At 53.7% G+C, this 14,250-nt stretch overlaps 1 protein-coding gene across 2 annotated transcripts in view; it reads right to left on the reverse strand.

Annotated features, from left to right (window-relative positions):
- Positions 1-289: 289 nt before the first annotated feature.
- The window catches only part of DGKZ (diacylglycerol kinase zeta), a 96,393-nt gene continuing 82,432 nt past the window's right edge, over positions 290-14,250 (reverse strand). For both annotated transcript variants that reach the window (XM_065402582.1, XM_065402581.1), the window contains 8 exons: positions 13,291-13,331; positions 10,824-11,014; positions 7,732-7,763; positions 6,069-6,112; positions 5,454-5,574; positions 4,691-4,727; positions 4,277-4,376; positions 290-509 (listed from right to left, as the gene is read on the reverse strand). In XM_065402582.1, the coding sequence (XP_065258654.1) occupies positions 393-509; positions 4,277-4,376; positions 4,691-4,727; positions 5,454-5,574; positions 6,069-6,112; positions 7,732-7,763; positions 10,824-11,014; positions 13,291-13,331 (683 nt within the window). In that variant the 3' untranslated portion in view covers positions 290-392. The remainder of the gene's footprint in view (positions 510-4,276; positions 4,377-4,690; positions 4,728-5,453; positions 5,575-6,068; positions 6,113-7,731; positions 7,764-10,823; positions 11,015-13,290; positions 13,332-14,250) is intronic.

Here is a 14,250-nt window from a genome sequence, read left to right on the forward strand (position 1 = left end):
CACAAGGGCTACGGAGTCTGTTGAGGGGGCACCAGTCATCACTCACTCCCACTTACAAGGACAGCACAGAGGCTCCATCTCTCCCCAACCGTGGAGATGGCTCCTATAGGACGCGCGGGTGGGAGAGCTGCCGGAGCAGATCCATCCAGTGCAGGGTGTATGGAATGTGGTAGGAGATGGCGGGGGAGAGCGAGCCAGGCTCTGAGTCCCAAATGTCCACCATACAAATGAATACAGCCTCAGCCAGGCCTGGGACAGAGCTGCTGCCGCCTCTTCCCCCTCCTCTGGGACTAAGTAGAGATCCGGGAAGGGCTGGGCCGGACCCGCAGCATGGTAGTCGCCCTTCTGTCCTGCCTGCACTGGCAGGACCGCGGGGTAAGGCACACTGAGCACTACACAGCCGTCTCCTGATCCTCCCGCTGGATCATCTGGTAGTGCTGTCGATTTTCGAGGTAGGCAGCCAGGTCAGGGTCGTTGGCCTTCTCGGCTCTGTGCTTGGGGGTGTCTCCCTGTGCAGAGGAAAAGGAAGCAAAGCGGAGGTGAAACGTCCAAAACACAGACCCACAGGAGATCCCACCCCACAGCCAGTAACTTTGCAAGTGTCAGAGGGGCTCCTCTGTACCCAGTCTGCAGCCCCGTCACAGAGCACGGAACCTAGAGCTGTAGCAGCTGGTGCTTTTAGCTCTGGAGGCCCCCAGCTCAATCCCCAGTGTGGTAGCCAAGATGGCGGCCACCACACTTGCACCCCTTTCTCCCTGCCATTTTATGTCCTGCTGGGCTGACCATGGGCATCAGAGAGCTGCTCTTACCATGTGGGGAGAGCTCTGCTTACAGTCTGTGCTCGGCCTGGTGTCTCTAGTGAAGAGCTGCGACACCACTAGTATTATGCTGCTCTCCTTCCACCAGACACCTGGGTCCCTCCCTGCTTAACAGCTCCGTGCCTGGGGTAGCCCCTCCCCCCCATGGCTTCCCCTTTCATGGCTGTGTTGTTTGTAGCCTAGTAAACTGGTCTTCAAACTGAGAGGCATGTCTGGGGGTGTGTGTGTGTGTGTGTGTGCACAATTAAGTTACTGGGAGGGTGCGAGGACCTGATTGGTTATGAATTTTTTCTTGTTTCTTCAAAATATTGTTGACAAAATAAGAATTCCTCACACTAGCTGCCAGGCTGAAAGATGGAGGAAGAGGGGCCTCTCCCTGCACAGGAGGTTGGGCAGGGGAATAAGGAGAGGGGTGCAGCCCACTTGTCTGTGTCCTGCTGGGGTCACTCACCTGGAGTGGGTGGCAGGCAGGGGATACTCATGGGCTGGGGAGCAAGGGGGCGCCCTGGTTAGGTTGGGCTCCCAGCCCCCAGGCATCTGTGGAAATACTGTTTCTAAGAAAAAGGGGTGGTGCTCCTGGGACATGAATCTCTGAAGGGGGGCCCAGCAAAAGAGTTTGGAAACTTCTGGCCTAGCAGAAGTGCTGCTTTCCCCAAAAACCACAGGCTGGGAGGAGGGTTTCTAGGAGTGCAGCGCCCAGGGTCAAACTGCTGCTGTCCATATTTGGTTCCCTGCAGGGCACATGGCCGAGATGTGCGGTGCACAATGTCTGGTGGTAACAGGTTTGCCATAAAGGGAAGGGAAGCATGACGAAGATATAGGTGCATGCTGGAAAGGATACTTAGATTTTGCTAAGAGACTGGAAGGTGCTGGCTAGGTAAGTTCGTGTCAAGCCCATTTGCACCTCCTGCTGGCTAGGACAGAGACTGTCCTGTTACGTGTATTCACCGCCTCACGCACTGCATATAAAGATGACCAAGACTGGTCTCTCTGACTGTCCAGTCTCTGTAACCTGTGCTTTCTCAGCTCTGTAGAAGGCAGGCACTAGACAGAGTGAGGGGGAGAGAGCTGAGGAAGGTGTGGGGGGAGGAGTGAGGTGTATGTCTGGGGAGAGCTTTGAAACACCATCCCTCCCCCTCCCCCCAGTAACTGCTCCTGCTCCTCAAGGAGGCTCACATTTCACCAGCTTATTGCAGCCATCTGGACTGTGTCCACTAATGAACTCCCGCACTCCATAAAAAGCAAATCTGTTAACAGCTTTCAGCTCCGTCTCCTCTCTCCTCCCTTCCCCCTCCCGCTGGTTAACTGCCCCAGCTCCTCCGCGCTGAACAAACCCTCTGCTGAGCAGGGCCAAGGAAACCTGGCACTCTGCCGCTTCCATTGAAAACCCCCTCCCCAAGGAGAGTGCAACTTACCCACACTGGCCCTCAGAGCTCAGCGGGGTGAAGGCAGCCAGAACAAGGGGGAAGGGATCCCAAGCCTTTGGGACAATCCACATCTATATTTCATTTGGGAAAACAATGCTCAGACACGCAAAGGTCTCACAAACATGGATGCAGCTGCAGACGTGGACACAAGCCCACACACACACAGAGGCACAAAGGCAGATAGATGCAAGGCACACACAAGTCCACTTGCAGTCTCTCTCTCTCTCACACACACACACACACACACACACACACACACACACACACACTTGTGTAGGCCCAGGATCTCACAGGGATCTCCCCCAGCAGGCTGGAGCCAGTGTGTTGTGCTTCACTGCCCAGTGCTCCTCCAGGGGTCTCCTCAGTACGCAGAATCTAAACGCTCATTTAGCAAAAGGAAATATTGTGTTTCCCCTCTGACTGCACAAGCCCTGATGCAGCGCTGCCTGCCCGAGTCTGTTGCAGAAACGCAGTCTGAAACAAGAGCTGCAAGGGGCCCTCCGCGCAGCTCAACTGATTCATGTAACATGATGAAGCCCAGCCCCATTCTACCCTGGTTTGCTTTGCCTGAGGTGTATGGGACCCAACTGTATTGTATGCACATTACCAAACTGTATTACACTTTGTAAGGATCAGGGTTCACATACAGCTTCCAGAATGTGGTTTGTTCTTGTCCATACTACAGGCAAGTTTTAAGAGGTCAGTGCTGGGGAGGACACAGGACTTCCTAGACAGTCACAAGGCCAGGTGTGCATTTATACAAACAAATACACCCCAGCTGGGCCCCCTCTCCTACAGCTGGGCAGTCAGTCCTTAAACAAATTCCCTTCAGCACTGGCTCGGGGAGGGGGGGGGGACACTTGCCCCCAAGAACTCAGTGTGACAGTCCCCACCCAGTCCTCAGCCTCCTACCTTGGTCCTTTTCTCCTTTGTTTCTATGGTCACTCGATGTGCCCCCAAGCAAAGCCATTCCCGATCTGGGCACATAACAAGGCCCGAGTCATTCGCTGGAAGTTAGGAAGGCAGGGCAGCTGCTGGGGAGTGTTTGTAGAGCATCTCCCTGGCTGCTGGCAAAGGGCTTGATCGCGGTCTAAAGCGTTCAAAAGCTTTTAAAGCCTCATTAGGCTTGGCTGCCCAGGTGAGCTCCTCTCCTGTATCCCAGCCCTGGGAACCTCTGGCACCAAGACATGACTGCACCTCTTCACTATCTACCAGCTCCCAGAGCTGGCCCGGCACTGAGATGCTATTCTGTTCCCTGTGTTATATCCCAACACACAGAGCCTTGACACAGAGACACGTCTGCTTCCCCACTGCTGTATGCCAGCCCATGGGAACCTCTTGTATCAAAACATAACCTCGCCCTCTTCGCTACAACTCCTCTGGCAGAGACATGACTGCATCCCAGCCGCTGCGTCTTGGTCTTCACGGGCCGGCACCAAGACACAGCAGAATTTATTCTGCACATAAGTGACACTGCCTGACCCACTTGCTAACACACTCTGTGGGGCTAGCTACTAAAGCACGCCCTGCCTTTGCATCTCTCAGAGCTCCCTCCCCTCCCCATCCCCTCACTCGGGAGAGCTGACAGCGCTGCTGGGAGGGGAACTCTCTGGCGAGACTGTCCTTGCAATGACCTCAGATGATGGGAAGGGGGGAAAAGAAACATTCCACCCACTCATTTAGAAAAACCACAAGGGCAGCAGAGAAGAGCTAGGAGGAGACACCCTTTGTGCAGCTGTAAGGTTCTGCTGCTTAGCGAGCGGGCAGGGCTAGGTGAGATTTTGTGCTCCATGCTGAACTACTGGAGAAGTCCGAGACTCCAGACTGTATCCAGGGACCCCCTTTACATAGGGAATGCGTGGCACATTTGGCTGGGCTCTAAGCTAGTGCTCTCACATTCCCTTCACTGCTCCTCTGCCGAGCCAGCTGGCTCACACCTTCTGAATCTCTGTTCCAGGCATTCACCAGTGCCCCATGTACACCCTTGTTTCCAGCACTCCCATCTCCCATTCCCAGCCCATCTGACCTTACCTGCAGGTCTGTTTTCATGAGTGAAGCCCCAGCCTCCACAATGTAGTGGCAGATAGTGCGCTGGCGCAGGGCAGCCGCCTGGTGCAAGCTGGTCTCGCCACTGGGGAGAAGAGACAAGAGGAAGGAGTGAGATCCCCAAGCAAAGTGAGAGGGCAAGTGACATACACAGGGGCTGCAGTGAGGGACCTCTGCAAGGGAGGACTGGGATGGGAAGCAAATTCAGTATGGTCACACTTCTTCACTAGTGAACCCCACCCCTGCTTCACAGAGCACCTGGGTGAGAGGAGAATTCAGTCTCTGGGATTGTTCAGTCCAAGCCTGGTATGGAAGTGGTGGCTGGAGGTTGCAGTGAAGGCAGCTGGGTATAGAAAACAGGGTTTGGGCAATGAATAATACAAACCACAAGCAACTTACTTCTCTTCTTCTGTCGCATCAAGGATCTCTGCAGGGGCTGGGGAGAGAAAGACAATGTGGGGTAATTAGACCAGCCTGCTTGACAGAGACCTTCTTGTTGCTCTCCAGCAATGCACAACACAGTCTTCTCACACATCTGCGATCTCCTGCATACCACTACAGAGACCTCATCTGATAACTGAGAGAGACTCAAGCAGCTAGGGTTGTAGCTGCCCGGGAACAGTGGCGGTATCTGACCGGTAGGGTTGGGGAGGAGGAGTTGCCCCTGGACCCAAATACAGAGAAATGTAAAAGAAAAACCAGCCCTCATTCTGGTGAGACCCACCAAAACCCAAGCTGTGAGCTGCCCCCCCTGGCAAAAGCGGGTAACTAGCAAACAGACAGGAGAACCAGGCATCAATACTCAAAACACACCAAACTACACCAAGCCATGTAGCAGCCTCAGTTGCCTCTGGCTTCGGTGAGATCACACGGGTATCACATAAGTCTGAGGCTGAATCTGGCCTTGTGTTTGCCAGCGAGAATACATACAAACAGAAAGGAGGGACAGGACACTTCCCAAGTCTTGCAGGGAGGAGAGAGGTTGCCACAAACACAGCAAGGCAGAGAGAAGGGCATCTGAACACTAGCATCATCCCCTTCAAGCAGAGACTCATAGGGAGGGTCAGTGAATTTGGCCTCCATCCCTCTGTGCCAGCTCCAGGGGTCACGGCACCCCCATCCCAGAGCTGTACCAACAGCTGGATCCAGGCTCCCAGCTTACCATTCTCAATGACGTATTTGACAATCTCCTTGCTCCCCGATTTGACGGCATGGTGCAGCACGGTCTGACCTGAGGAGTCTCGCATCATCAGGTCCCCTCCTGCCTGGTGCAGCTCTCGGAACTACAGGAACACAAGTCAGCTCTGGATTAGCTTCTCCTACTCAGACCTCCTCTAACCTCTGAGCACCAGAGCAAGAGCTGTGCCTGTGGGAAGGCCCTCCCCACTCACACCTTGCAGGGTGGGCCTTCGCCAGCAGAACCTGCAGCAAGATTACCTGGGTAGGGAACTGAACCACTCTCCACGCTCAGCCAGCAAGGCTACAGCTGCATGTGCCAGCCCTCCCAGAAAAGGATTCCTTGTTGTGAGCCTGTCTGGACCCCATCCGGCACTGCTCGGAGGAAGCTCACACTGTTAAGGACGCTCCATGCACTACTGTGAGGAAGGAGTCACAGCTGGGGCTGGCAAGGCAATGACAGAGCCTGGCTAGCAGGCACCAACAGGGTGCTGGAGAAGGGATGCTCATGCCACACTGGGGTCCTAGCTAGCTGCTGTGGGGAAACGCACGGCACATCCCCAGCTCTGTGGCTGGGTTCATGGCACATGGCAGCTCTTACCTTCTGGAAATCATTACTTTTGGCAGCAGCTATCAAGGCGTTATCTGCAAAGAGGAGACACTGGTCAGGATGACGGAAGCCAAGTAGGAGATGGGGAGAGAGAGAGCTGCTTGTGCGGGGGAACTCTCTCTCTCTGTATGCGCATGCATGCGCACTGAGAGAGGTTGAGCTGCTGCGTATCCTGCAGTGGGGCAGGTGGAAACATCAAGGAGGTGCAGGTGGGAGGCAGCCTCTTTTTCCCAGGCTTCCTTCCGTTTCAGTCTCCCCTGGGCGTAAGAGGCAGTTTCAATGGCAGAGTGACACAGTGCTCACCCCAGGCCAGTTCACATCGTGCACTTCTGGAGCTGTCTTGGGACACTGCTCACAGCCTGTTCGCGCCTGTGCAATGGGAGCTGCCAGAGGCATGTTCCTCCAGCACCACAGTCTGTGCCGGTGACCTCCTCCCGGTGTGGGAGCAGGGCCAAAATCTCCCCTCCCTCCCCAGCTGCTGGGCACAGCTGGCTGCTTCCTGCTGACAGTCCCTGAACATCAGGGTGCTGCTGGCAGGGCATCCCTGGGCCTGGAATTCCCGTGAGTCCAATCCCCTCGCGCAGGGCTTGGGAGGAGAGGGGTTCGGGGGAGTCCGGAAATCAGCGGCCACTGGCCAGGCTGGTTTTGCCTGGAACACGGCATGCACCAGAGGGTTAGTGGGGGGCTCAGCTTTATAATGCTGGGTGCCCCTGGGGGTGGGGGAGAGGTATGGAGAAAATAGGGGCAGCCCACGGGATGGGGTGTGAGGGGAGAAACACCCGTGGGAGGGAGAGGAGTTAGACCACATTCCTGGGGGCAAGGCCAGGCCCCAGCTTTGGTGAGGTCCAGAAGGAATGTTTTCAAGACCATGGGAAAAGTAACTCCTGAGGTGGAGGGGGAGAGCAGGGCAAAGGGCAAACGTGGGGGTCCCTGGGGAGCCGGCCAGCTGGGATGCCTCTCACCAGTGACTCACTCACACTTCCAGGAACCGGCTCTGTTCAAGCTCCAGGAAACTCTTTCCATTTGCTCAGCTGAGGGAGGCCCCTGACCTTGTGCTCCCCACTCCCAGAGCCCCTGCCGGTGCCTGGCAGAGACAAACCCCACCCCCAGCAACACAGCTCAAGGCCTGGGCTCTGCAGGTGGGAGATTAACCTCACCACCCTGTCATTTCCTGCCGTCCCCAACTGGGAGCTCCACACTTCACAAGCAGGCTGGGAAAAGGCTCCCTGCACTGCTCCACTGTGCGAGCAAATGGCTATCAGGTCTATCCAGCCAGTCACTCCTGCCAGTCCCCTCAGGGCACCTCCCCGGAGAACCTGAGCCCCGATACCCCTGAATGGCAGTACACTGTGCAGTCACTGCAGCCCCAAGTGTGACCTGCTCCCTCGCCACCCCATAGGCTGTGCAGTGCTTGCAGAGCCTGTGCTTGGGTCCGGATCCCAGACAGAGCGGTGCCATGTGACACCAGCAGGGGCGGGGCTCTCCAGACATTCTCATCACCCCCGTGTTCTCAGACGATGATAGTGTTCAGTTTGTGGGGAACACAGAATCAGGGCAGGGACTTGGGAGCATCTGCTAGTGTAACCCTAAGTGCGACAGGAACAGGGACGCCTGAGATGTGCCAGAGGCCTGCAGCGCAGGTTGAAGGACTCACCTTCACGGCAGGGGCAGCCCCCTGCTTCTGAGCTGGAAGAGAAGAGAGGGAGAGATTCAGAACTGATGCTGTCAAATGCTATTGTAAGCAAGTCTTCTGCAGCAAATTCCCTCCCCTGCACTCTTCTCTGTGATCCCCACAGGAAGAGCCCGTCAGCATCCCTTGCTGGGAGAGGCCAGGACTGGACTAGCTGGGAACTCCTTGTGATGAAGTGGAAATTTTCTGTAATATTTTTTGAGTCCTGTTTGTGCCTCAGTTTCCCCTATGGGCTGCGCTGTTACTTAGGGGGTAGAAAAGGGCTGTTTGCTCAGACGTAGATATGGGTGTCACCTAAATGTCTGGGGCTTGGTCCCCATATCAATGGAGCCTCTGAAAAGAACACGGAAAATCCAATTGTCTGGACATTGAGACCTAGCAATCAATGACCTAGAGAGATGTACACTTCCCCGCCTCTCATTGGGGGTGGGGGCGGCGCACAGCTGAGCAGCATTTCCCAGGTCTGGAACAAAGGAGGACTCTAGGTGGGGGGATAAGTGTTGGCTGCTGGAGGCACCCAGGGAGGCTCTCACCTGGATCCTGACCGGAGGCGGGCGGGGGAGTGGAGGGGGGAAGAGAGAGAGAGAGAGAGCGCGCGAGCGAGCGCGCACTTGAACAATGGGGTTCACTACAGCTTGGCTGGTCTCTGGCTAACCAGAATGGACTAGGCTTTAACCTTCCTTCTTCTTTGCTCACTTAAGGACGTCCAATGCTTTGTTCCAGATGACTTATAAACCCCCCTGTTTTGACAATGCTGCATGTCAGTGCACATGCTTGGCAAGGTGCATTAATCCCTAAAGAGCGTACAAATCTTCTGTCTCAGTTGGACTTGCTGAACGGCGCTCACAGTGTGAAGCAGGAGTGCTGCAGGCCCAGAGGTCCAGTCTAAGGAGGCGGTGAAGCCACATGGCTTACTCTGGAGGAAGTGAGAGACTCCTTTGGGGTCTGGCACACTGAAGGGGTCCCCTCCCCCCCCCCCCCGACACTGTTCCAAAGCTGGGGCTGTAGCACCAATCCTATGGATCTGTGACACTTTCCCATTGCCAGAGCCCTACCTGATGGCTAGTCAAACTGGGGCTGTGTGAGCGGCAGAAGTTTCCTGTGTACCAGCCTGCCACACAGTGCACTGTCACAGGAGAGACACTGCTGCTGAGAGGCCAGCTGCATCAATGCCAGCTGGAATAGGAAGGAGAAAGGAATCCCAGAATCACAGAAATGTAGGGCTGGGTGAGACCTTGAGAGATCATCTAGTCCAGCCCCCTGCGCTGTGGCAGGGCCAAACAAACCTAAACCATCCCTGACACATGTTTGGAAGTTTTTAAGACCAGGTTGGACAGTGATAGGGATTCCACAACCTCCCTTGGAAGCTTAGTCTAGAGCCTAACTATCCTTATAGCTAGAAAGTTTTTCTTAATATCTAACCTAAATCTCTCTTTCAGCAGATTAAGCCAGCTACTATTTGTCCTACCTTCAGTGGGCATGGAGAACAATTGATCACGGTCCTCTTTATAACAGCCCTTAAGATATTTGTAGACTATCATCAGGTCCCCCCCTCAGTCTTCTTTCCTCAAGACTGAACATGCCCAGTTTTTTTTGACCTTTCCTCATAGCTCAGATTTTCTAAACCTTTGATCATTGTAGTTGCTCTCCTCTGGATTCGCTCCAATTTGTCCACATTTTTCCTAAAGTGTGGTGCCCAGAACTGGACATAGCACTCCGGCTGAGGCCTCACCAGTGCTGAGTAGAACAGGACAATTACCTCCCCTGTCTTGCATACAACACTCCTGTTAATACACCCCAGAAAGACATTAGCCGTTTTCACAACTGCATCACATTGTTACTCATATTCAATTTGTGATCCACTAGAACACCCCAATCCTCTTCAGCAGTACTCCCACCTAGCCAGTTATTCCCCATTTTGTAGTTGTACATCTGACTTTTTTCTCTCCCTAGTGAAGTACTTTGCACTTGTCTTTATTGAATTTCATTTTATTGATTTCAGACCAATTCTCTAATTGATCAAGGTTGTTCTGAATTCTCATCCCGCCCTCCAAAGTGCTTCCAGCCCCTCCCAGCTTGCTGTCTTCTGCACATTATATAAGGATACTTTCCACTTTGTTATCCAAGTCACTAATGAAAATATTGAATAGTGCCAGGCCCAGGACTGACCCCTGTGAGACCCCACTAGATACACTGTCCCAGTTTGACAGTGAACCATTCATAACTACTCTTTGAGTACAGTTTTTCAACCAGTTGTATATCCACCTTATAGTAATTTCATGTAGACCACACTTCCCTAGTTTGCTTATGAGAATGTCATATGGGACTGTCTCAAAATCAAGCTGTATCATGGCTATTGCTTCCCCTTAATCACTAGGCCCATAACCCTGTTAAAGAAGGAAATTAGGTTCATTTGGCAAGATTTGTTCTTGACAAATCCATGCAGGTTATTCCTTATAACCCTATTATCTACCTACCTGCTTACAAATTGAAAGACTGAGGGAATTAACCTTGCCTTAGCAATGACACCCATCCCTTCCCTAACTTGGTTTCTTTCCCCATCCTGGCCCATCTCCACCTCTAATTTCTTCCCTTCCCAGCTCAGTCAGTGACACCTACCCCTATCCCAGCTCTGTGTCTCGGGCCCCCCAGAGAACCATCTCCCTTTGCCATGGGGGCTAACAATGGGGAACGAGTTCTGGAGTCTCAGTCAGCTCTGGGCTGATGCGGCTAAGCTAGAGCCATGGGTGCAACCCCCCCAATGCAGCCCCGCTGCCCGAGAGTCACGATTTCCTAGGGTGGAATATGCATGGGGGAGGAAGGGGAAGATTGTCGGTCTCCATAGAGACCGGCCCTGCTGTCTTTTGGAGACAAGCTACAGACACAATTCTCACTCGTGTCACACAGAGCTGGCGTTTCACTTCAGAGCTCAGGATTCAGAGCTGCTAAGCCAGCGCCAGGCCTCTCAGGCTGGTCCTTCTTCCACTCCTCTCTCAGACCCTTCTCCCCACCCCACAAGGCCATTCTCACCTGCAGACCAGAGTGGTCAGTCTCACCTGAGGGCTGGTGAGGAGGGTGGAGAGGATGAGGAAGAAGGGAAAGCAAAATGGTGCCCTGCGGGTGTGGAGGACGAGTCAACGAGGTCAGGCATGGCGGGCGAGGTGCCCACGGTCTGGGTGATCACCAGCTCCGGGTCCAGCACAAAGAGGTCATCCTGGGAGATCTCCGTCACGTAGTTGAGGTGCTCCTGGAAGGCAGAGATCAGCCCTTCAGAGAAGTGATCCACGCACCCCAGGCCAGTCACCCTGGGGAAACACCCCCCACTAGCGACCAGAGCAGCATTCAGTGGGGTGATGACCCATGGCAGCTCAAAGGAGCTGGCATGGGAATGGAGTTGGGACTGGTGCCCATGGCAACTTAGCAAGGGCAGCCCCAGCCTGCCACACAACTCTCCTTAGACTGATCACCATGACCCCAGCCAGGTCAGATGCTGCTGAACAACGATCACTGTGTGGAGTGGCGTCTCAATGAGAGATGGAAAAACCCTATCAGGGGCTCGTGTCTCCAGCAGAGCGTAGGTTGTGTCCAGGCTACTTTTAAGTTGTCGCCCCTTTCCTGGGGAACTCTTCCACAGCCTCACACATATCACTGCCAGGGCGTCTGCAGAGATTCCACTGGAACATCGCCTCTCCGAATCCCCTCCCAAATCTCTCATTATGACTATGTAATCCCTTTCCACCCTCAGCAGTTACCCCGGGATGATGTTTGCAGACTGTCTGCACACACTAAGTGCTCCTTAGCAACCTGGATGGATTCAACTCTCTTAATCTCTCCCTACAAGCCCTTGTTCATTCCTGTTGCCCTCCTCTAACGCCTTCCAATCTCCCTCCGTCAGCAAGGGGCCCAGAGCTGAATGTCACACTCCAGGTGTGGGTGCACTAGAACCGCACAGGAAGGGATCATCTCCCTGCATCTTGACGTGAGGCTTCTTGGCTTAGGAGACCCAGAGCTGACTCCAGGTGGGATCTCCTCAGAGCTGTAGATAGAGGGACTGGCCCCTCCCTATGCTGGGACTGAGGACGTTGCACCCCCACTCCCCAGAACATCCCTGGTGTTTTGCAGCCCTCTCACTGTAAAATCTTTTGCTTCCCCCTCTCCTGACAGAGTCTCTCTCAGCCATTCCTGCTCCTGGCATTCTCCTCCCATTGAGGATCAAGGTTTCGGGTTATTTTCCCCCCAGCTGCAGGATCTATGTTTCCCCAGGCTGAGTCTCACTTAGTTGTTTCCTGCTCATGTGTCTAACATCTCTGGGTCCCTCTGGATTTTCTCTATCCTCTCTAGGGTTTACCACTCCTCCCGTTTCAGTGTGACTCATTGGTTGCATCATGCTCCTGTTTGCCCTCTTTCTTGATCATGAACAGAGATATTTAATAACACTTAAGTTTACACCTGAGATCAAGCCCTGCAGGTCCTCATGGACACCTTCCTCAACTCAATACACTATCATTTATCACCATTCTTTGTTCAGGTCCTTCAGGCACTTTCCAACCCACATCTCAGTGTTCCTAGCCAACTTGCATTCATTTTTCAAGTAAGACTGTGAGACGCTGATCCTAAGTCTGGGCTATGTCCCAGCCTCTTTACATCATTCCAGCAGCATAATGGACCCAGTGCCCAGCCAGATCTCCCTACTGGGAATAACCCAGTATAAGGTGGATTTCCAAGTGAGTAGGGCCAGCAGCATGATCCTCTGCTGTCCCCAGGAGTAGGGGTGTATCTGAGTGAGGGATGGGGTGTGTTTGGTTACGCTCTAAGCTCTAGCTATTCTGGGATGCCAGGCAGTCCCTTAGGGACTGCTGTATCTAGGGTGCAAGTTAGAGCAATCCCTGGGATCACTCTGGTTTATGATGGCGGCTGAATTAGCTTCCAGCAGCCTCATAGTCCAAGTGGTGGAGAGGTGGCTAAAGTCCACTTTGCCCCCATGTCCTGGGCTGTGCGGAACCCAGAATGGGGGCCACAGTCTGAGATACGTTACTTGCATCCAGTTATATCCAGCTACTGCACTGCCTCCCATCCTCTAATTTTGTGATATTATCAACCAGGGCAATGAGATTGGCATGGCAAGGCTTCTCACTAATCCTCAACACTGCCCACTGCTCCCGGGGAGCATTATCCTTCAGACCTTTCGTCAGTTTTTCCTCTCAATATTTCTTCCATTAATTCACTAGGACAGAGGTTGAAGGAGATGGTGAGGCACCTGAAGCATCCAATACCAGATGATCCCAGGGGTGCCTGACTGCAGAGGGCAGAGCACCTCTATTTCCCAGGGTTTACAATCTTCCTAGGAAATTGTATCCCCTTGTCCATAATGTAATCACAGGACTTGGGCAGCATGGGGACAAAGCACACAAGCAGTGGCCCTTGTGCATGCATGTGTCCGCATGTCTGAACACACATGTGCTGCTGGTCAAGTGTAGCTGCACAACAGCGCCTCGATCCCCACAGTCCTGAGGCTGCACTCACCTGTGCGCGGTCTATCCTGTAAAACCGATCAGCTGTAGTTGCTACGAGAGAGAGAGAGAGAGAGAGAGAGAGAGAGAGAGAAAAAAACAGTGTGATTCCTGTCCCCAGAATCTGGCAGGAGACCAGGAGGCAATGGGACTGTCTATAACCACTGCGTTCCACCCCTGGGCAACAGGAAACTGTTCAGCCACCTTACAACCCCTTGAGTGAGTGCACCCCCGTAACAGCAGGGAAAACAGTTAACTCTTGACCATGGATGGCCCATCGACTTCCACAATGTGCCCTAAAGACACATCTGTTCTCTTCACAGACTACAGATCGCAGCACGCAACATTCCAGCCCGACTGAGCAACCAGCCCTTGTTCTAGGCCCTGATCACCATTAGGAGCAGGAGAAGCAGCAAGGTAAGGCAGGACATACTTGGCTACCTTCAGGCTGCTGGCCTGGAATTCCAGCTTTCTGGGAATTTTCAGGCCCCCTGACCTGCCTCCTGGGTCTCATGATTTTTGGTGCTGACTCTGTGACACAGACATTGTACAGAGCAGAGCCTTGCCTGAGCAGGCTGCGGAGATGACAGCCCATTGCTTACATCAGGGGAGAGATTATTCCTCTGGTTTAAAATCCCTCATGGTCACTTTTATTGCGACAGAACAACTGCGGGGACATGGAGCAGCCCAGATGGAGAGCTCAGGCCTTTCTGTTCTCCGCTCTCAGGGACTTGGTGACACTACACCAGGGGTTCTCAAACTGCGGGTCGGGACCCCTCAGGGGGTCACGAGGTTATTACATGGAGGGTCTCCAGCTGTCAGCCTGCACCCCAAACCCCGCTTTGCCTCCAGCATTTATAACGGTGTTAAATATATAAAAAGTTGTTTTTAATTTATAAGGGGTGTGTGTGTCGCACTCCGAGGCTTGCTGCGTGAAAGGGGTCACCAGTACAAAAGTTTGAGAGCCACTGCA

Source organism: Emys orbicularis, chromosome 4 (assembly GCF_028017835.1).
Source record: "Emys orbicularis isolate rEmyOrb1 chromosome 4, rEmyOrb1.hap1, whole genome shotgun sequence".
NCBI lineage: Eukaryota > Metazoa > Chordata > Testudines > Emydidae > Emys > Emys orbicularis.